The sequence below is a fragment of the Lycium barbarum genome, chromosome 10 (assembly GCF_019175385.1).
Source record: "Lycium barbarum isolate Lr01 chromosome 10, ASM1917538v2, whole genome shotgun sequence".
NCBI classification, from domain to species: domain Eukaryota; kingdom Viridiplantae; phylum Streptophyta; class Magnoliopsida; order Solanales; family Solanaceae; genus Lycium; species Lycium barbarum.
Genome location: NC_083346.1, coordinates 115,779,062 through 115,793,836, shown reverse-complemented (window position 1 = coordinate 115,793,836; position 14,775 = coordinate 115,779,062). Strand labels below are relative to the sequence as shown.

At 37.2% G+C, this 14,775-nt stretch overlaps 1 protein-coding gene and 1 long non-coding RNA gene across 3 annotated transcripts; one reads left to right on the top strand and one right to left on the bottom strand.

Annotated features, from left to right (window-relative positions):
- Nucleotides 1–1,156: 1,156 nt before the first annotated feature.
- LOC132614635 (uncharacterized) lies at nucleotides 1,157–3,957 on the bottom strand. The gene is made up of 3 exons (XR_009572373.1): nucleotides 3,644–3,957; nucleotides 2,767–3,021; nucleotides 1,157–2,064 (listed from the first exon to the last, which is right to left on the bottom strand). It is a non-coding gene; the product is annotated as an uncharacterized LOC132614635 (long non-coding RNA).
- A 1,528-nt stretch (nucleotides 3,958–5,485) lies between these two features.
- Nucleotides 5,486–14,647, top strand: LOC132615664 (cell division cycle 5-like protein). 2 transcript variants are annotated; one of them, XM_060330276.1, is made up of 4 exons: nucleotides 5,486–5,945; nucleotides 9,810–11,516; nucleotides 13,117–13,398; nucleotides 13,631–14,647. In XM_060330276.1, the coding sequence occupies exons 1-4, from the start codon at nucleotides 5,769–5,771 to the stop codon at nucleotides 14,495–14,497; spliced, it is 3,033 nt and encodes a 1,010-aa protein (XP_060186259.1). In that variant the 5' UTR covers nucleotides 5,486–5,768; the 3' UTR covers nucleotides 14,498–14,647. The 2 variants fall into 2 exon arrangements, with proteins under 2 accessions (XP_060186259.1, XP_060186260.1); XM_060330277.1 differs by lacking the exon at nucleotides 5,486–5,945 and adding an exon at nucleotides 6,078–6,163.
- Nucleotides 14,648–14,775: the final 128 nt, after the last annotated feature.

The following is a 14,775-nucleotide window of genomic DNA, read 5'->3' as shown; positions in this document are numbered from 1 at the left end:
ATTTAACCTTAAATTACTTAGAATGTTCATTTTCGGCCCCCTTACGTAGTAAATACGTTATATTCAGATTATTATTAGACCTATTATACTTTTAATTATGAAGAACAATATAAATTTAGCATAATGCATGGTTAATAAACAGGTCTAGAAGCAAGATTTTCCAAGAGAAGTACGAGCAAAAATTAGCTACGCAAACAGGTATATGAAACATAAGAAAAATGAGAGGTGTACTTTGCGGTCACAGTAACAACGATAAGAAAAGGGATAGCCACACACTTAATCCCTTAGTTGTTGGTAAACTCTAATTCTGATCTTTGTAAATTGTAATTCAAGGCGATTTAACTTTGAATTAATTAGCACTTGCATTTTCAGTCCCTCTACGTAGAACTTAATAGCTAATATGTTATTAGCAGATTATTATTAAACCTATAATACTTGTAATTGTAGAGTAACAATACAAATTTATCATAATGCATAATTAATTTTAAATAGTTAATAAGCAATAATTCATCAAATTTTTGAAGATTCACTAGCAGAAGTATCAATATTACACATTTCAAATGAAGGTTAAATGTGTCTTTCTAAATAACACAAGGGCTAACATTAAATTTTTGATAATTCAGTGACAATATGACACAAATTTCTAGAAGAAAATCCTAATCTCTGAAATTTTAAAGCTTGTTAGAACCTGTGAAAGCTCATCATACCAGGCACTACACTGGGATGAACTTCTACCATGTTCTTCTTTCTTGAGATACTTAAGTGCTTTATCGCATACCTCAGATGTATCAGCATATACTCAAATATATGATACTGCAAAAACCAATCATGAACATGCCTAAGGAATCAATACATAATACTGAAAAATTAATTATAAGCTTCACGCGGGAAAAAAAAAAGCAAGTAACTTCCAATCCTGTCGTATGATAGAACTTGAACTACACACATAGTACTTTTTTTGATTGACAAGTTAAAGTTGTATTATGAAACAGAACCAAGATAGTACTGCAGCAAATACAAACTACACCCATAGTACTCTATTTCAATTTTCCCCTTGTATAATTAGTTTGTGAAGAATAGCCAAGGAACCATTCAAATGTTAGTCAGGAGACGAAAATGATAAGTATCTACAAATGTTATATCCTCAAATTTTCCATATATAGCATGTCCGAACTCACATAGCAAAACCTTAAATGCTACCGAAGGCTTTGAACATCATACAATGAACAAAAATCAAAACCTTCGAAAGTAAATGTTTAAGAAGACAATTTATAGATGCCTGTTCTCATTGATTTGTACCAAAGAATTTTCAATATAATAAGGAGAAAATTGCATAAAAACAACATGGGTGGGTAGGATAAATTTGACAACTAGACGAAAAAAAGAGAAGCAATAACTCAATTAAAACATATTTGATTTTCATAAAAATTGTCATAGTCCAAACCGATGAGTAGTGACGAGTGTCTGACCTCTAGCGACCAAACACCCCTATACTTATATCTGAATCTTACTGAACATCAAGGGCCCATGCATGACTTAAACTGATCTCATAAATAAGCGACATCATGAACATTGAACACTCTGTATATACATAAACATGCTGAAAAAACAGTGCAAGCCAGCTAGACTGCTACATATACTGTACACAAAAGAATAGAAGCCGACAAGGCTACGTTATCTGACTAATACAAACAACTGTCTACAGACCTCTACTGGAATAAAAGTCGTAGAAGGACGGGACATGGCCCCGTCATACCCATATGCATATACATCTCAAAAGAGGCATACCAAAACTGACTGCAGCTCCGGATCAATGGAGCGCACTGACCACTGCTGGATAGAAGTCCTACTAAGCTGGACCACCTGTCGGTCTACCTGAACGCATGAACGCATCCCCCCGAGCAATGGGGAGTCAGTACGGGATAATGTACTGAGTATGTAAGGCATAAGAACAACATATATAGACAAGAATCATGAATAAGATCGGAAGTCATAAGCTGAAATAACTATCTGCATGTACTTGTATGAACTAGTAAGCTGGACCACCTGTCGGTCTACCTGAACCTGCGAGCATGAACGCAGCCCCCCGAGCAATGGGGAGTCAGTACGGGATAATGTACTGAGTATGTAAGGTATAAGAACAACATATATAGACAAGAATCATGAATAAGATCTGAAGTCATAAGCTGAAATGACTAGCTGCATGTACTTGTATGAACTAGTATCTGTCTGTATCTGCATAAATTTGTGTAACTGACAATGCCACTGTGGGCGCATAATATGCATGCTCATGCCTATCAATGAAAATCATACATCTATATATATGTGCGTGTATAACACTTGTTTCTCTTCTCATATCATATCGGCCTCTCTACGGCCATTATCATATACATTGTTGCGGTATGTGCAGCCTGATTCTCATATCATCATCATGGTGGTAATGCGTGTATAACGCCTATCTCTCTTCTCATACTCCACATATATCTAATACTCGCGTAAATAATGCCTTCTGGTCACGGTTCAATATACATAAGTATATAATGAATGTAATGCATGAATAAACTGTATACATAGAACTGGCTACATAAGACTGGACCCATGAACAGAAGGAACACTCATAAACGAGGTACATGAACATCAAATACTGAAGTACTTCTAATGCTTCTAAGAGTAAAGTAAAGTAATATGGAAGCTCGCTTACTCATTTGTTGGCTCATATCATAGGATCATATATGCCAAAAGAAAGAAAGGATAGCCTTAACATACCTTGAAGTATATCCAATCGTCCAACTTCTATCTCTTGAACTTGCAAGTCTTAAGGGGTCTAAGATTCCAAAGATCAACTTCAACTCCTTGAACTTGCAAGTCTTAAGGGGTCTAAGATTCCAAAGATCAACTTCAACTCCAACCTCTTAAGCTTCACAACTTGAAGAAACCCTAGGACAACCTTCGCCTGTAGATTTTCAGCTACGGAACCCTGTCGACGCCGCACAATGATGGCCCGTTGACGATGACTGGTGTCTGCAAATTTTCTCAAGTTCAGCTCAGATCGCGTCAAATCAATTCGCTCAACTTCTAACTCTGTAAAATGCCAAGAATGCCTACTGGTACCTTTGTACCCGGGGTAGGACACTTTCTACCCCCAACTCGGGCTCGGGTCTCTATTCCAAAGACATACCCGGCTAGGAAACCATAGGTTCTACTATGACGCAAACGAGAGGCGTAACAAAAATCCTCATACCTTTTATGTCATCCACAGTGTAATGACTAATGATGGGTTCAATAATAATGCAGTTTGAATATTATCAGACCAAGCTAGCTCAATGACTACCTTGTTGTTAAGAAAATTGGAGGTCAGGATTATAACAAGCATAAGAACATTGACTCTTTACATTCTAGTGTGATAAGCTAAGTGACAAAGAAACCTATAGGTTAAGAAAGTTCAAAAACTTACTGCAGCTCCAATTTTCAAACACCTGGTGAACGTCAGAAATCTTTTAACAAGAAACTCATATATGCATATTCCAATAATGCTCGATACAAACAAAAAAATACAACTACTTTATAGAAGCATGAAGACCCATCATCAATTGTGTTACAACCTACTTTAACATATAAATTGATAGTACAGATAGGAATATACCCAGTTTGAGCATAAGGGAGAGGAAAAGGTTTGAGGAAGATGGTTGAGTACTTTGCCCATTCCTTTGCCTCTTAGGCCTTAGCAATTGTTAATATAGAAGTGATCTCGAGGAAAGAGAGGCCCAAAGGGAACGGTCTAGAAGGAAAGGAAGTACGGATTTGCTAAAATCAGTTATGTGTAATTATTATTCTACTCCTGCACTAATTAAGCTAAGTGACTGCTCTACCCTTGGTCGTCCTCCTCTTCATATTTCTATATACAGAGCCCATTTGGATTGGCTTATAAGTTTTTAAAAATAGCTTATAAGCTGTTTTCAGCTTTTTTGAGTGTTTGACTGGCCAGTTTAAAGCCATTTTGTGCTTAAAACAAGTCCAAAAAAATAATTGGACCTATTTGGCTTAGCTTATCTAAAGCAACTTATAAGCTGAAAACAGTTTATACTGAAACAACTTATAAGCTGTTTTTTTAAACTCATCCAAATAGACTCACAGTCAGTAGTAAAGTAAAGTAAAGTAGTAATATTTTATGGGCAAAGGGTCAAATTTACCCTCCAGGTACGATTTATAGTTTAAATTTGCCCTCCGTCAAAGTTTGGGATCAAATTTGCCCTCCCCATTATATATTGCCCTTTTATGGATGGAAGTCCACATCACAAAAAAAAATAAAAATAGATACGTTGGATCCACATCAAATCCACGTAGGCAACTTATACACAATCCAATAAAAAGGCAAGCAACCTAACTCATGCATAGTAAGTGGATTTTGTGCATACTGATCTTAGTGATTTGGTAACCTTGATTTCATTGTTCACAACCATGAACTTACTGCATATGTACAAAAATGCTTAATTTTGTGTCAAGTTGATAATTAATTGAATTTAGGCTAGGCAATTGATAATTATTTACTATGTGCCAATAGTTGCTGATATACTTCAGTTAGTTGATCTTTCGAATGAGAATGATGCAAAGGAAGTAACAAACATAGAACCGTGGAGCAGAAACACTACACAAAAGAATCCTGTAGGATCATTATTTTTCAACTTTTTTTTTATTAGATATTTTACGTCAGACCATGGATAGACTGTTTTAACAAAACTTCATGGACCGTGGAGGGAGACTTGTTTGAGCGGGACCTAAACTATCTCGGGGATCAATCTTTTTTTTTCGTTTTTCTACTGCCCCAAATGTGAACTGGTTGAGATATAATTGTGCTGTATTTAGTGCCTCTTGTCCTACCATATCATCTTACAATCAACACTAAGCATTCAATTCAATCTGTCGAATTATACCTAGAGCCCGTTTGGATTGACTTATAAGTTGCTTATAAGCTGCTTTCAGTTTTTTTGAGTGTTTGGCTGACCAGCTTAAAGTCATTTTGTGCTTAAAATAAGCTCAAAAAAATAATTGAGCCCATTTGACTTAGCTTATCTAAAACAGCTTATAAACTGAAAACAGCTTATAAGCAAAAAAAAAATAAGTTAGACTACCCAATTTATTTTTTTTAGCTTATAAGCTGTTTGCAGCTTATAGGCATAAGCTCATCCAAACAGGCTCCTACTCTGCTTTTGCATTGGTCCAATAGGGATGGGGATACGGGTAATGGGTTTATTGGGTTGGGTATGAGTTGTCTATGTGTATCTGATATGAATTCAACGTGACTATTTTTTTTTTTGGTGATGTGAAATTCCATCCATAAAAGAACAAATATATCAAGTATGCCAACGAAAAAGATAAATTTAATCCAAACTTTGACGAAGAACAAATTTAAATTATAAGTAAATTTGATCCTTTGCCCAATATTTTATTGATGGGCTTTCCTAGCCGAGCCCAGACCAGCCTAAAATATCCAACCCCCAAATTCCAAATCAACTCAAATTCGAAACTCAATTGAAAAAAAAAGGTTATACTAATGCAAATCTCATCATCTTCATCATCTTCGCAGCTAAAGTGATTCCCGCACACTCACACATAAAATCTCGTTCTTCTTCTTCTTCTCCAAAAACCCTAGATTTCTCGTATCGCAATCGATCAGAAACCCCTATTTCCCCCACATTGACACACAAAAATCTTAGTTTTTCGAAAACCCTAAATTAGTGTGTGTGTGTTTCTTAAAGAGTAAAGCAAAGATGAGGATTATGATAAAGGGAGGAGTATGGAAGAATACGGAAGACGAGATTTTAAAGGCAGCTGTGATGAAGTATGGGAAAAATCAATGGGCTCGTATTTCTTCATTACTTGTTCGTAAATCTGCTAAACAGTGTAAAGCTCGTTGGTATGAATGGCTAGATCCTTCAATTAAGAAGGTAACTTGTTTTTATCTATATTGATTAACCTTGTTTACGTGTTTATATGTTGTGTGAAAATGTTTGTATGTGAAAATTGTTGTTTCTATTACACTCTGTGTGGTTTGCGAGCTATTGCACAGGAGCGGGGGTTTAGCCTGTGTGCACCTAAAGGTAAGTAAGTTTTTTAACGGTGTAAAGCTCGTTGGTATGAATGGCTCGATCCTTCAATTAAGAAGGTAAGTAGTTTTTTTTTTTTTTTTTAACTTTGTTTTTGTGTTTTATGCTGTTACGCCTTGTTTGGATGGTTGTTTCATATTGTTTTCATAATGTATCTATTGTGTTTTATGCGGGTGCACCTTGTTTGGATAGTTGTTATAATATAGGAGCCGTTTGGACATGGTTTGAAACCATGTTTGGACATGCAAGTTGGATATGTGAAGTTGTATTTTCTCTTATAGACATAAAAACCCCACAAGTTGTGAAAACTATCAAAACATTATCAATTCTTATACAATCTTACCAAATGAGCAAGTCATAGTTCATAACAACATTAATACGCTACTAGAAGGCCTTTCTGAAAAATACAACATCAATTGATCAAACTTTATTTTAATTAAAACGAAAATCTAACCTGAATAGTAATGAGGTTGGTAGACATAAATAAAGGTTGGTGGAAGTTAATGAGGTTAGTAAATGGTTGGTGGGAGTAATTGTTAAAGATATCTACCAACTTATGGGCCTTTTTTTACAAAATATAAACTTATGGGTCAAATTTTTATTTAAAATTTATGAAACCATGGTTTGAAACCATGAGATGAAATGCATGTCCAAACACTGTTTCATCTCATGGTTTCAAACCGTATGTCCAAACGCCTACATAGTTTCATAATGTATCTATTGTGTTTTATGTCGGTACACCTTGTTTGGATAGTTGTTACATATCGTTTCATAATGTATCTATTGTGTTGTATTGTATTGTACTGTACTGTATTATTCAACGTTTTGATAGATTGTATCGTAATGTTGATATTGATTTAACCTTATTACTGTGTTATATACTGTTAATGTTTGTTCATTGGTTCTGAAGAATGTTCTCTGTGAAAACTGTTGTTTCTATTACACTCTGTTCGGGTGGTTGTTACATATTGTTTCATAATGTATCGTATTTGTTGTATTATATCATGCTGTAAAGCTCTATATGATTGTTGTATTGTATCGTGCTGTATTGTTTTGATGAATACTGCGTTTTGATCAATTGTATCGTTTCCTGTCGTTACATAATGTCACCCACCAGCAAAAAGTAGGGTACAAGTAGAGCTATTATTAAAAAAGTACTATAAAGGATAAATTAGGCTTAATGTTTGTTCAATGGTTCTGAACAATGTTCTGTACGAAATTTGCTTTTTCATTAGTGATTTTAGTGTAGAGAACGTTTTATCTTTGGAAATCTTTTTCTGCAGCACTTTTTCAATGTTTGCTAGGGTATAAAAGTAGGTGAGTTTTCCCTTGTAATGCAATTTGGATACCTAAGGTGTCGAGGAAGGTGTGTTTTTACACTTGGCTAGCTCCTAGAGGGGTAATCTTGATGGCAGAAAATCTTAGAAAGCGGAAGGTTGTCTGCATCAGTTGGGATTGTATGTGTAAGAGGCGGGACAGGACGTGGATCATCTTCTTCTGCATTGTGGTCTTTCCATGAGGTTATGGCGGGATATGTTTAGGTGGTTTGGTACTTCTTGTGCTATGCCAAGAACCATGAAAGAATTGATGGTGAAGATTTATAGCATGGAATGTGGTTCCACTACCGTTAATGTGGGTGGTGTGGAGAGAGAGAAACAGGAGAGCTTTTGAGGGGGTTAGAGTCGAGTTTTTCTAAGTTGAGAAGTAGCCTCTGATCCCTTATTTTCTTTTGGTTCATCCATAGAGTTCCCAATTATATAGAAGATTGGGTGGAGTTTGTAGAGAACCATTTCTTTTTGTAGATTCTTTGCCTTTTGGTTTACCCCTTGTATACAGCCTAGTCTTTGTCCATGTTTATGAATGAAAATATTTTTACTTGATCCAAAAAAAAAAAAATAGGTGAAATATGCTGATAGTACAAGCTGCAGGATAGGGTATAAGGATAGCGATTTTAGTGTTTTTTGAGTACTAAATTTTGATAAAACAATGTCTAAGTATTGATTCAAACAAGTGATGAAATGTGTGTTAAAGATGCCCGTGAAAGAAGCTACTTAATTCGGAAGTTACTTTTCTCCAAAATTGAGTAAGTATTTGGTTCTTTGTTCTTGCTTAGTTTAATGCGCCATGCAATGTATCTTTGTAATGTTTGGTAGGGTATAAAAGTAGGTGAAATATGCTGATTTTACAAGCTGCAGGATAGGGCATGATTGTAGTGATTTTAGTGTTTTTTTGAGTATTAAATTTTCATAAAACAATGTCCAGGTATTGATTCAAACAAGTGATCTGAAATACATGTTAAAGTTGTCTTAGAAGGAAGCTAATTAGTTCGGAAGTTATTTTCCCCCAAAATTGAGTAAAGTATTTGGCTCTTTGTTCTTGCTTAGTTTAATGCGCCATGCAATTTATCTTTGTAATGTTTAGTAGGGTATAAAAGTAGGTAAAATATGCTGATAGTGCAAGCTGCAGGATAGGGGTACGAGGATAGTGATTTAGTGTTTCCTTAGTATCAAATTTTGATAAAACAATGTCCAAGTATTTATTCAAACAAGTGGTATGAAGTGCGTGTTAAAGATGTCGGAGAAGGAAGCTAATTAGGTCGGAAGTTATTTTCCCCCATTGAATAAAGTATTTACCATGCTCCCCAGTCCCTGATAACCAAATGACATATGACCCTCCTTCCTGTGTCCTCTGTTTATTTATACGTATGACCATTCATTCTGTGTCATTTGGTTATTTATACATTGAAACATCTCATTATATCTTGGTTTTGGTTCTTTGTTCTTGCTTAGTTTAATGCGCCATGTAATTTATCTTTGTAATGTTTGGTAGGGTATAAAAGTAGGTGAAATATGCCATGGTGCATGAGTGTTAAATTTTGATAAAACAATGTCCAAGTATTGATTCAAACAAGTGATACGATATATGTGGTAAGATGTGTCATTTGATTATTTATACATTGAAACATTTCATTATGTTCTTGCTTAGTTTAATGCGCCATAAAATTTATCTTTGTAATGTTTGGTAGGGTATAAAAGTAGGTGAAGTATGCTGCTAGTGCATGAGTATTAAAATTTGATAAAACAATGTCAAAGTATTGATGCAAACAAGAGCTATGAAATATGTGTTAAAGATGTCTGAAAAGGAAGCCATTTAGTTCGGAAGTTATTTTCCCCCAAAAGAAGTAAAGTATTTGACATTCTCCACAGTCCCTGATAACCAAATGGCATGACCCATCCTTTTTGTGTCCTTTGTTTATTTATATTTATGACCTTCATTCTGTGTTGTTTGGTTATTTATACATTGAAAAATTCATTATATCTTGGTTTTTGTTCTTTGTTCTTGCTAGTTTAATGCGCCATGCAATTTATCTTTGTTATCTACTTGGGGATAGTTATTACTTTGCGGCCTAGTCCGTTGGAACGAGAAAAGTTCTGTTTTGTGAGCATATTATTGCTTTGCCCCAGTTTGTTTTTTTGGTTTATTTACTGGCATACAAGGTCTGAAACCAGTTTCTGTATGTTAATTTCTGTCTGGGCTTTTTCAAACTTTTTCTGTTTTTCCGTTTATCAATTTCATCTAATGATTTCCTGAATCGAGGAAGTGGAAAGTGTACGGACTTTCCAATTTACCTCAGACTGTCTGTAGGAACTTATATCTTAGCTTAACCACTTCATAACACCCCTTGCTGCTCTTTTTTTTTTCCAGACTGAATGGACTAGAGAAGAAGATGAGAAACTACTTCATCTTGCAAAGCTCATGCCCACTCAATGGAGGACAATTGCACCAATTGTTGGTCGCACACCATCCCAGTGCCTTGAACGTTATGAGAAACTTCTTGATGCAGCTTGTACTAAGGATGAGAACTATGACCCTAATGATGATCCGAGAAAATTGAAGCCTGGAGAGATTGATCCTAATCCGGAATCCAAGCCTGCTCGTCCTGATCCTGTTGATATGGATGAGGATGAGAAAGAAATGCTCTCCGAGGCACGGGCTCGGTTGGCCAACACAAGAGGCAAGAAGGCTAAACGGAAAGCTAGAGAAAAGCAGCTTGAAGAGGCTCGAAGGCTTGCTTCTTTACAGAAGAGGAGAGAGTTGAAGGCTGCTGGAATAGATGCCCGTCAAAGGAAGAGAAAAAGGAGAGGAATTGATTACAATGCTGAAATCCCCTTCGAAAAGAAGCCTCCTCCAGGTTTCTATGATGTTACTGAGGAAGACCGTCCAGTAGACCAACCTAAGTTTCCAACTACCATTGAAGAACTAGAAGGGGAAAGGAGAGTCGATAAGGAAGCTCGTCTAAGAAAGCAGGATATTGCAAGGAATAAAATTGCAGAAAGGCAGGATGCCCCTACAGCCGTATTGCATGCGAACAAACTTAATGATCCAGAAGCAGTGAGGAAGAGGTCGAAACTGAATCTTCCTGCACCACAGATTCCCGACCATGAATTGGAGGCCATAGCAAAGATAGGAATTGCCAGTGATTTAATTGGGGGTGATGAACTCTCTGAAGGGAATGCTGCAACACGTGCTCTTCTTGCAAATTATGCCCAGACACCACAGCATGCAATGACTCCTATGCGAACACCTCAGAGAACCCCTTCAACTAAGCAAGACGCCATTATGATGGAAGCAGAAAACCAAAGGAGATTAACAGAGTCTCAGACACCTTTACTTGGTGGCGACAATCCTTTGCTGCACCCCTCAGATTTCTCGGGTGTCACTCCTAGGAAAAGGGAAGTTCAAACACCAAACCCACTCTTAACTCCTTCAGCGACTCCTGGAGCCACTCCTGGAGCCACGAGCCTTACTCCCAGACTTGGCATGACACCATCAAGGGATTCTTATGGCATGACACCCAAAGGAACTCCCATGAGGGATGAGCTACGCATTAATGAAGAAATGGATATGCACAATAATGCTAAACTTGGGCAGTTCAATTCAAAAAGAGAATTGCTTTCTGGTTTGAAAGGCCTTCCTCAGCCTAAGAATGAGTACCAGATAGTCATCCAGCAACCTCCTGAAGAAAATGAAGAACCAGAAGAGAAGATTGAAGAAGACATGTCTGATAGGATTGCTAGGGAGAAGGCTGAAGAAGAAGCAAGGCAACAAGCTTTACTCCGGAAAAGGTCAAAAGTATTGCAAAGGGAGCTCCCTAGACCTCCCATTGCTTCATTAGAACTAATAAGAAGTTCCTTAATGAGAGCTGATGAAGACAAGAGCTCCTTTGTTCCTCCTACACTAATTGAGCAGGCTGATGAAATGATTAGAAAGGAACTTGTGTCTTTGTTAGAACATGATAATACCAAGTATCCTCTAGATGAAAAAGCAGAGAAGGAGAAGAAAAAAGGGGCCAAGCGAAAAGTGGTTGCTGAACCTGCTATTGAGGATTTTGAGGAAGATGAACTAAAAGAGGTATGTTTATGTTACTGAAAGAAAAAAACGGTTTCCTCTACCCTTTTTGTCTATTTATTTTTCCTTACCTGCTTTGCATTGTACTTTTGAGCGAAAGAGTTTTAAATCACTTCAAATGCATGTATGACTTGAGAGTTAGTATCAAATTAATACTAGAAAAGACAAACTAACCTTCCATATAAAGTATTTGGAAATTGCCTTTTTTTTTTTTAAAAAAAAATTATCATATAACCTTCTTATATATTGGATTTCTGGAGGCTGCAAGAATTCAAGAATACAATAGGTTCAAAAGGATGGACTAATACTCTATATGTCAAGTTACATTTTAAATGTATTTAGTATATATGTAGTGTGTGCCGAGATGAGAATGTTGAGATGGATGTGTGGCCACACCAGGAGTGACATGATTAGGAATGAGGATATTCGGGATAAGGTAGGGGTGGCCTCGGTGGAAGACAAGATGCGAGAAGCGAGATTGAGATGATTTGGGCATGTGAGGAGAGACATAGATGCCCCAGTGCGGAGGTGTGAGAGGTTGGCCATGGATGGTTTCAGACGAAGTAGGGGTAGGCCGAAGAAGTATTGGGGAGAGGTAATTAGACACGACATGGCGCAACTACAGCTTACCGAGGACATGACCTTAGATAGGAGGGTTTGGAGGACCCAAATTAGGGTAGAAGGCTAGTAGATAGTCTCGTTATCCGTTCTTATTAGTAGTCGCATTATTGCAATATAATTTCTTGTGCTCCGATTTCTGTTATTATCTGTTAATTCCTGTGCTTTGATTATCCTGTGTTATCTGCTCCGATTTCTGCTATTATCTGTTATTTCCTGTGCTTTGATTATCCTGTGTTATCTGTGTCGCTTGCATTATTTCATTTCTATATCGCTTTGAATCTCTTATCCGAATCTTTTAACCTTATCTGACTTCTTTTTATGCTTTTATTGAGCCGAGGGTCTTTCGGAAACAGTCGTCCTACCTTGGTAGGAGTAAGGTCTGCGTACACTCTACCCTCCCCAGACCCCACAATGTGGGATTTCACTGGGTTGTTGTTGTTGTTGTTGTTGTATATATGTAGTGTGTGTATATATTATTTTTGGCTTCATCCAACTCAAGCTAGCTTACATGCTCAATTTATGAAACCTAATATACTCATGACACTATACTTGGTGTCCCAGTTTTGTTTTTTAGTATTTTTTTGATAATGAGGACTAATGAACTGAAATTGGATTGTCGAGTTTTAGTTAAGATGCCAAAAAATGCCAATGGTTCTATTCTGAGGGTCATTAAATACTCAGTTGGATGCAAACACTTAACTCATTCACTTAACTCATTTGGATGCCATTAGTGCTTGTACGAAATATGGTCATTATGGTTTTTCTGTAATATTTGATGTTTTCATGTGCATTTGGCTGTAAAATATAACAGATAAGTTATAAAAACCGGGTCTCTTCCTGATAGACTCCTTGTCCCTTTTTACAGTGTGCTAATAGATGTGCCCTATTAATTACCATATTCATGTGCAAACGGTAATGTTTTCTCGAATTTGTATGATGTTTTTCTTGAGCCACCACTGTATAACTAACTCCTCTCATGCAGGCTGATGGATTGATCAAGGATGAGGTTCAGTTTCTTCGTGTGGCAATGGGACATGAGAATGAATCTCTTGATGAATTTGTCGAAGCACACAATACAACTTTGAATGATATCATGTACTTCCCTACCCGGAATGCTTATGGTCTCTCTAGTGTTGCGGGAAACATGGAAAAGCTAGCTGCTTTGCAGTATGAGTTTGAGAATGTGAAGAAGAAAATGGATGATGACACTAAGAAAGCAACAAAACTTGAGCAGAAGATCAAAGTTCTTACTAATGGATATCAGGTACAATTTAGTGGTTAATTGTTTAATCTGAATGTAGTTTCCACTTCCTGTACAGTTCTCCGTTTGTTAACTTCATTTGCTTAGGTGTTTGATCATACAACATAGTTCTATATCGCTTCTGCAACCAGACCGGTTTCTAGTTCTTACACTGGATCTTTCTTGGCTACCCTAGTTTTCGTTTGTTTTATATTGAGTTTTGAATTCCAGCTAACTATTCATTGTGGATGAGCAGATGCGGGCTGGAAAACTTTGGTCACAGATTGAGACAACCTTTAAGCAAATAGACACAGCAGGGACAGAGCTTGAGTGCTTCCGAGCATTACAAAAACAAGAGCAGCTAGCAGCAACACATAGGATCAAAAATCTGTGGGAAGAAGTTCAGAAGCAAAAGGAGCTTGAGCGTACTTTACAGAAAAGGTATGGTGACCTTATAGCAGATAAGGAAAAGATCCAGCATCTCATGGATGAGCATAGAAAACAAGCTCAAATGCAGGAAGAAATTGCAGCAAAAAATCGGGCTCTTGAGTTGGCCAAGGCAGAAATGGCAGAAAAGGAGAGTGTACCATCCGCTGATGATGTGGAATCTTCAGGTACCGGCCAGTGCTCCAATATAGAGGAAAATCCTGCTTCTGCCTCTCATGTACCATCGACTACCATGGAAGCTGATGATGTGCATATGGAGCCTTCAGGTACCGACCAGTGCTCTAATGCAGAGGAAAATTCTGCCTCTGCCTCTGATGTACCATCTGCTTCTATTGAAGCTGATGCTGTGCATGTGGAGCCTTCAGGTACCGGCCAGTGCTCCAATGCAGAGGAAAGTTCTGCTTCTGCCTCCCTTGATGCAACTCTTCAGGATGTAAAGGGTCAGGTGAAAATGGGTGATGACTCCACAATGGATGTTGAAGCTATAAGTGACCGTGGACCTACGGAGGGTCAGAAAAACCTAGTAGAAGAGAGTAATGGGGATGGTACTAAAACAGAAGACTCGATTATGGAGGGTCAGCAAAACCTAGTTGAAGAGGGTAACAGGGATGTTACTAAAACCAAAGACTCTGGAGTAGTAGCAGGTGATGGGGAGGCTGATCCCGCGGACTTGTAAGGTTCTACTAAAAAAGTGGTTATTGGTTCACTAGTTTTATAATCCTGTTTCCATACATTTTTGCAACCAAGTTTTGCTTCATTTCAAGAATGCCTTGTATGGTTGGATGAGAATTCGAAATTGTCAAATTTGAACTGTGGTTTAGCTGCCTATGTTGGTGTTTGCAAAATAATGAACTGCATTAGCCTACCCTTCCAAATTTGCTAGGAAACTAGTAACCCTTTAGGTCCTTTACTTGATCATATCTATGGTTACCTTGTGCAGATGTGAATTTGATT

Coding starts and splice junctions, on each gene's coding strand:
- LOC132615664 (XM_060330276.1), top strand. CDS start 5,769: ATGAGGATTATGATAAAGGGAGGAGTATGGAAGAATACGGAAGACGAG. Junction 5,946..9,809: donor TAGATCCTTCAATTAAGAAG/GTAACTTGTTTT, acceptor TTTTTTTTCCAG/ACTGAATGGACTAGAGAAGA. Junction 13,399..13,630: donor TTCTTACTAATGGATATCAG/GTACAATTTAGT, acceptor GTGGATGAGCAG/ATGCGGGCTGGAAAACTTTG.